This window comes from Cicer arietinum, chromosome 5 (assembly GCF_000331145.2).
Source record: "Cicer arietinum cultivar CDC Frontier isolate Library 1 chromosome 5, Cicar.CDCFrontier_v2.0, whole genome shotgun sequence".
NCBI classification, from domain to species: domain Eukaryota; kingdom Viridiplantae; phylum Streptophyta; class Magnoliopsida; order Fabales; family Fabaceae; genus Cicer; species Cicer arietinum.
Genome location: NC_021164.2, coordinates 59,240,184 through 59,247,031, shown reverse-complemented (window position 1 = coordinate 59,247,031; position 6,848 = coordinate 59,240,184). Strand labels below are relative to the sequence as shown.

The window sequence follows — 6,848 nt, the reverse complement described above, 5'->3', positions numbered from 1 at the left end:
AAGAACAAATCAAAATAGATAAGGATAAAACATTATATGACTTTCAGAATGAATTAATTAGAAAGAACTTCATGTTAATTTGAAAGAATTTGATTTTGAATATTGACTAAAATAATTATTAGCTAGATTTATTTACTTCCCTAGTGGATTATGGATTATTAAGATTTTTTTTTGTTAAAAATTATTTTTTATTTAGAATAACTATTAAATTTTTGGATGAATTAATTCCAAGAAATTTCAAAAATAAAATTTTCAATATTACTAAATAACTACTGGAAATTTTATAAAATTTTTATAAGTGAAAAAAATAATTTTTTCTAAATTTATTTTAATTTTTACCATTTACTTACGAATATTTTAATAAGTTAAAAAATAAATTTTTAAATGAAAGATATAAATTTAATTACGGGATACAAAATTTAATTTTCTCTAGCTCTACCACCGTTTTGGGCTACAAGTCACATATTAGAGCCCAATAATATTAAACCAAACCGATAACCCATTTGTATCCTCCTTCGCCACTCTCACAAAACTAACTAAACCCTCACTCCCAATTTTCATTCATCACCAAAACTCACAAACAAAATAAAAACAATTTTTTTCTTCAACTGAAATAAAACAAAGAAGAAAAAAATCCGAACAACAATGGCTCCGAACTTGGAATGTCGCATGTACGAGGCAAGGTACCCAGAGGTAGACATGGCAGTAATGATACAAGTGAAGAACATCGCCGACATGGGTGCTTACGTGTCACTTCTCGAATACAATAACATCGAGGGTATGATTTTGTTCTCCGAGCTTTCTCGCCGTCGGATTCGTAGTGTTAGCAGTCTCATCAAAGTAGGTCGAATTGAACCGGTGATGGTTCTTCGTGTTGACAAAGAAAAGGGTTACATCGATCTCAGTAAACGTAGGGTTTCTGAAGAAGATATTCAAGCATGTGAAGAAAGGTATAATAAGAGTAAACTTGTTCACTCTATTATGCGCCACGTTGCTGAAACCTTGAACATCGATTTAGAGGTAACCCTAATAAAATCCCCAATTTTTATTTTTTACTTTTTTTTTGTTGATGCTATTTTGGTTTTATTAATTGATTGTGGATTTTTGTAGGAGCTTTATGTTCACATTGGATGGCCTTTGTATCGTAAATATGGTCATGCTTTTGAGGTAAATTTTTATTTTTTTAGATTTTTTATGGTTCCTTGATTTTTGTTGTTGTTGTTTGTGATATGATGAATGTTCTTGTATGTAGGCGTTCAAAATTATTGTGACCGATCCTGATACGGTTTTGAGCACTCTGATGCGTGAAATTAAGGAAGTTGGGCCTGATGGGCAAGAGGTGACTAAGGTGGTACCTGCTGTGTCTGAAGAAGTTAAGGATTCTCTAGTGAAGAACATTAGGAGACGAATGACCCCTCAGCCGTTGAAAATCAGGGCGGATATTGAAATGAAATGCTTTCAATTTGATGGAGTTATCCACATTAAGGTCTTAATCGTTTTTGTTATGTGGGTGTTATTTCATCTGAAGTTATTGTCTATGGCTTATCTTTTGAAGTATTGTCATGTTTTATGTTTTATTATCATTCGGTTTTGAAGGAGGCAATGCGGAAGGCTGAAGCTGCTGGAAATGACGACTGCCCCGTGAAAATTAAACTTGTTGCTCCCCCACTATATGTGCTTACTACTCAGACCCTTGATAAGGTAGGTACAATATTCACATACATTTTGATTTCTTAGTTGCTTTTGACCTGAATTGACTGCTTATTTCACGTTTGAGGCTCCAGTATCATGATTTTCATGTGTATGAATTTGCTACTACTGTTTATGTTATTGGATTTTGGGTTCATTTTTGTTGTACTATTAGTTTAGCAATTGTTACCTTATAAGCCATTCAGCTGGCGGCTACCTAAAAAACCTAGGCAATTCAGAAAGAAACTGAACCTAACTGTTTTGCTGTTTGGCATAACCGAACCAAACCGGGAAAACACGTTTATAACGGTTGTGGCACTCCCGGCTGCAATCCCGCTATCATCGCAACCCACTATCCAAGCCCGACCTGCTCTAGGGTTTTTTGAAAAACTCAAGTTTTATTTTATTTATTTATTCTTCGTTAAGTGTATCTAGGTCATTTCGCACCCACTTAAGCCCTAACTTTTTATTATTATAAACCCACAAAGGGGTTGGCTCAGCATAGTGAAAAAGAAACTGTTTTCGTTCTTCCTCTGATCGTTCTTACTTTGTCGCCATTGGTCTTGGCTCTGTCATTTTCGTTCTTTTTGTGACTTTGGTATGTCTGCTCTGTTCTCTATTTTGTTTATTACGATTACTATTAGAACTTGATTTTGATGTTAGATTTTGGTTGTTAAGTATGATTTCTCTGTTAATTTTTAGTATTTTGCTATTTTTTTAGTATTTTTGTATGCTGTTTGTAGTTTATATATTGTTTTTTGGCCTTCATAATAGCGGTCATCCCGCTACCCGCAAGATTTTTATGGTTTGGCTCTCCGCGCGTCTAACTGAGACTGACAACAGGTTCAAAATCTGTTTCTTTGGTTTGAAAATGTGTTTTAAAAGTTTTGAAATGGTACTTTGAAGCTTATAAAATAATATAAGAGAAACGTTTTCCTGTAAAAAAATGCATTAGAAAATTTATTTGTTGCAAGCATCTAAGACATTTATATTAATCACCGTCATATCCAATCAAAAGTATAAGAGAAAAGTGAAAGTGTGTTGGCCCTCACCAAACAGCTATTTAGAGGAGATATGAAACCAATACAAAACTTGAATTGCATCATGATGTGACCATGAGCTTAATTGTTCATCATCTTGTGTGACCGTGTTGATAAATCTAAATGAAACTCAATCACTCTAATGAACTCAATCCATGTACGACCAAAGCAGCACAACCTAAAAAGTTGTGCTGTAACCTTGACTAAGAAAATCCATTCTAAGTGTGGTAGAACGACATTGACTAAACAAAGACAACATTGATAACTTAACAATGATAATCTTTTGAAATTTTGTTTGAACTATTGTGTAAATTTTCCTAAAACTCTTTTTATGAACCCAAAAGTGACCCTAGTAGCTGCAATATTATATCATCAATCACCCTTGGGTATTACATATCAAATTCAAAGGCAACCATTGAGGACTTTTCAAGTTGAGCAACCAGTGTTAATATATGAACCAATGAAAGGCACTAAGAAAGTGAGCAACGGCAGTTTTTAAAGTGAGCAACCAAAATCATATCATCAAACTGGTTTTTTAACAGTTCTAAACTATTTGTGTTGGTGTTTTAAGTTGATGAAATAAAAAACTCGATGGAATATCTGTTTCAAACATATGGGTGTGCTTGGAATGTCCTTGAAATTTCAGTTTTTTATTTTTACCAAACTTCCCCTTTATCTCTATCTCCTGAGTACTGAATACGATATGTATGGGTTTTGATCAGGTAACTCCTCTTACCGACAAACCTTATGCTATTAAATCTAAAATTAGTTACTGTTACTGTTTCAAACAATTCATACTTTAATTATGTCTCGTGTGTATGAGTATTGTATTGTATGTCATGATATTTATCTTTGCTTATGTAATGATGTGTAGTTTTCTTGAGGTTTAATTAATTACAATTATTAGCTGTGTTACTGTGAAACCTCTCCTCTAGATAAGTCCATAAACTGACCGTATGAGTATTACAGTTTTTGGACAGCATGACATATATTGTTTCTAATATCCACTATACAGGGGCGATTGTAAATTTATGCATTAAAAGTCATATATAGAGCCCTTCAATTGAAAGTAATTTTGTACTTAAAATATTTTACAGGAGCAAGGAATATTGGTTCTCAACAATGCTATTGCTTGTTGCACTGAATCAATAGAAAAACACAAGGGTAAACTTCTGGTGAAGGAGGCAGCCAGAGCGGTGAGTGTCAACAACCTATCTATATCCTTTATCTTCTATATATACCCGTGTTCAAAATCTGTCCATCTGCTTTTGGATTCTCTTCTATCTTTTTATGTTGGTAAATGAATGGAATTATATTGTGATTCAGGTGAGTGAACGTGATGATAAACTGCTTGCTGAGCATATGGCTAAGCTACGCCAAGACAATGAAGAGGTCAGTGGTGATGAAGACAGTGAAGAGGAAGAAGATACTGGAATGGGCGAGATTGATGTGGAGAACAATGGTACTGGGATAACTGAGTGATAAAAATCTCATTGTCATAGATATAGCGCGGCTTTACTAATTTTGTTAAATTTGATTCTTTTTGAGCTCTTTAATTTATGTTGTGTATTATACAAGCTCGGAATTTCTTGAAGAGGGCGTTCAATCGAAACGTAGGAAGTTATGTGGTTTCTTAAGAAACGCCACCATAAGTTGAATACAGTGCACTCAAATAACATTTGCAATTTTTATGATTTTAACTTTCCATAGATAAATTGTTTACTTTTCATATTTATTTTAGTTTACTCTCATTGTTCGTTTATATACTGATGGTATCTATAGCTTTTGATTCCTTCACCGTTTCCATCTGTTGAGCTACTAACATGGAAAACTTAAGATGCATTGCCAGGGAATCACTAGCATGGTTCTTTTTCGATTAAATGACCAAATTGGTCTTCAAAACTGTAAACGGTGGTCGACAAATGTGCAAATGCTTCCCTCAATTTGTAACACGCCATTCATTTTTGTTCTTCCTGGTTAGGATTTTTCAATAGAGGAAATATTTGTGGCTTCTTTTTACTGTAGTCTAGCACGCGAGGATGCTACGTATTCATTTAACTCAAATCCTCTTATTAAAAAATTTGATTGAGATATTAAAATGTTATTCAGATATTCTTTGTGATCTCTTAATTTAATTTTAGTTAACAATTTAGATTTTTATATTTTTTATTTGGGCATTTTTTTAAGTAATAATTTCTTATTTTATGTTTTAAAATATTAATGATGTTATTTTTTTATTTATAAAAATTTAAAAAATTCATCAAATTTTTTAAACAAAATTCATCAAATTTTTTTAACAAAATTCATCAAATTAATTATCATCTTCAATATAATGTAAATTTTATTAAATTTATAACTTAAATCTTTAAATAAATTTTTATTTTTATTTTTTATTTGATGAATTTGATGTTGTTGGAGATGAAAATATAAATTTATTTGAATATTTGAGTTTTGTATTTGATAAAATTTGTATTATATTAATGTTAATTAATTTTATAGATTTTGTTTGAAATTTTGATGATTTGTTTTTTGAATTTTTGTAATACAAAGGATAACATTGTTGATATTTTAAAATATAAAAAATTAAATTGTCATTTAAAATTAAAATAAGAGACCAAAATCGAGAAAAAAATAAAGATAAAAGACTAAAACGTTAACTGAAATTAAGTTAATGTACCACAAATGTTATTTAATCTAAAATAATTGACGTGAATGAAAGAATCTATTGGTAAACGTTTTTCTTTTTCTTTTTTTACCTATGGAAGGAACTAATTTTTGCAATTTTAGCATAACTTAAAGCATTTTTTTAATACATGTGCAATTCGACTCTTGAACGTTGATATGTGCAATTTGAATTTAATTACCAACTTATTGTACAATATAATATTTTGTTAGTTAAATTTAGTTGTGATAAAACGTTAAGGAAAGTTATACTATGATATACCAACAAGGAATGATAAAGTTAAGAGTAGTATAGAGATTTGGTTTGAAATCACATTCGCATTGTGCTTTTCCTCCTTTTATCTAAATTAATTAGTAGTTTTTATATAAATTATTCACATAATGTTATTTAATTTTTCGTCTTATTTAAATTAAAATATCAAATTCAATTAATTTTATTCGATTTAAATATATCTTTGGTTCTTGTAATTATAATATTTTTTAATTTTATTTCTCGTAAGTTTTTTGTTTAATTAATATCTCTGTAAATATAATTTTATTTTAAAATAGTTATTCAATTCAATAAAAATTGTAACACCGTTAAAACATAACTATTTTTAACAAAAAAAAAAAACTAAATATTATTAAATTATAACTTTTTTAACCTAAAATTAATCTCAAATGTTTCATTCTTCTTTCTTAAAATAATCTAAATAGTGCATTTTTCTTTTTAGTCCTATTTCTCATAATCGTCACCAACATCTATATCCATTTCAAAAAAAATTAAAGTTTTTCTCATTGGCGTGGATATTAAGAGATTTTAAAGAAATATATGAAAAAGCCCAAAAGTGAAAGTAGAATTTAGTTGTAAAGGGAAGAGGACAAATAAGAAAGTTGTACTCCTTGACTAAGTAATGGTAAAGGGTGATGAAGGAATTCTCTACGATAACATGGTTGAACCTTTAAGCAACTTTATTTTATTTTTTTAGATTTTGATAAAATTTAATCAAGTTCATAAAGGAATTTGTCACGATGATATGACTGAAACGAAGAAGAAGAAGAAAGTGTAATTTAGGTTTTTTTTAGGAAAAAAGATTGAAACATTAGAGGTTAATTTTAGGTTAAAAAATATTATAATTTAATTATATTTGTAGTTTTTTTTAAATGATTATATTTTAACGGTGTTATAATTTTTATAACAAAAATTAGATGGAAGAATTATTTTAAAATAAAATTATATTTGCAGGGATGTTAATAAAAAAGAATTTATTGAGAATCAAAATAATTTTTTTTTTTTATAATTACAAGAACAAAACATATTTAAATCATTTTATTGATCAATATTAGTGTACATATTTTGTTGTTTTATGGTATTATATATACCCGTATTCCAATAGATTTGTTTTAACATTGATATAGATGTATTTCCCAACATGTTTTTTCGACATAATACAATTT

The 6,848-nt window shown here is 29.5% G+C and overlaps 1 protein-coding gene across 1 annotated transcript; it reads left to right on the top strand.

Annotated features, from left to right (window-relative positions):
- The first annotated feature begins 509 nt into the window (after nt 1–509).
- LOC101507300 (eukaryotic translation initiation factor 2 subunit alpha homolog) lies at nt 510–4,423 on the top strand. The gene is made up of 6 exons (XM_004500456.4): nt 510–1,020; nt 1,111–1,167; nt 1,253–1,486; nt 1,597–1,701; nt 3,827–3,925; nt 4,056–4,423. The coding sequence occupies exons 1-6, from the start codon at nt 646–648 to the stop codon at nt 4,209–4,211; spliced, it is 1,026 nt and encodes a 341-aa protein (XP_004500513.1). The 5' UTR covers nt 510–645; the 3' UTR covers nt 4,212–4,423.
- Nucleotides 4,424–6,848: the final 2,425 nt, after the last annotated feature.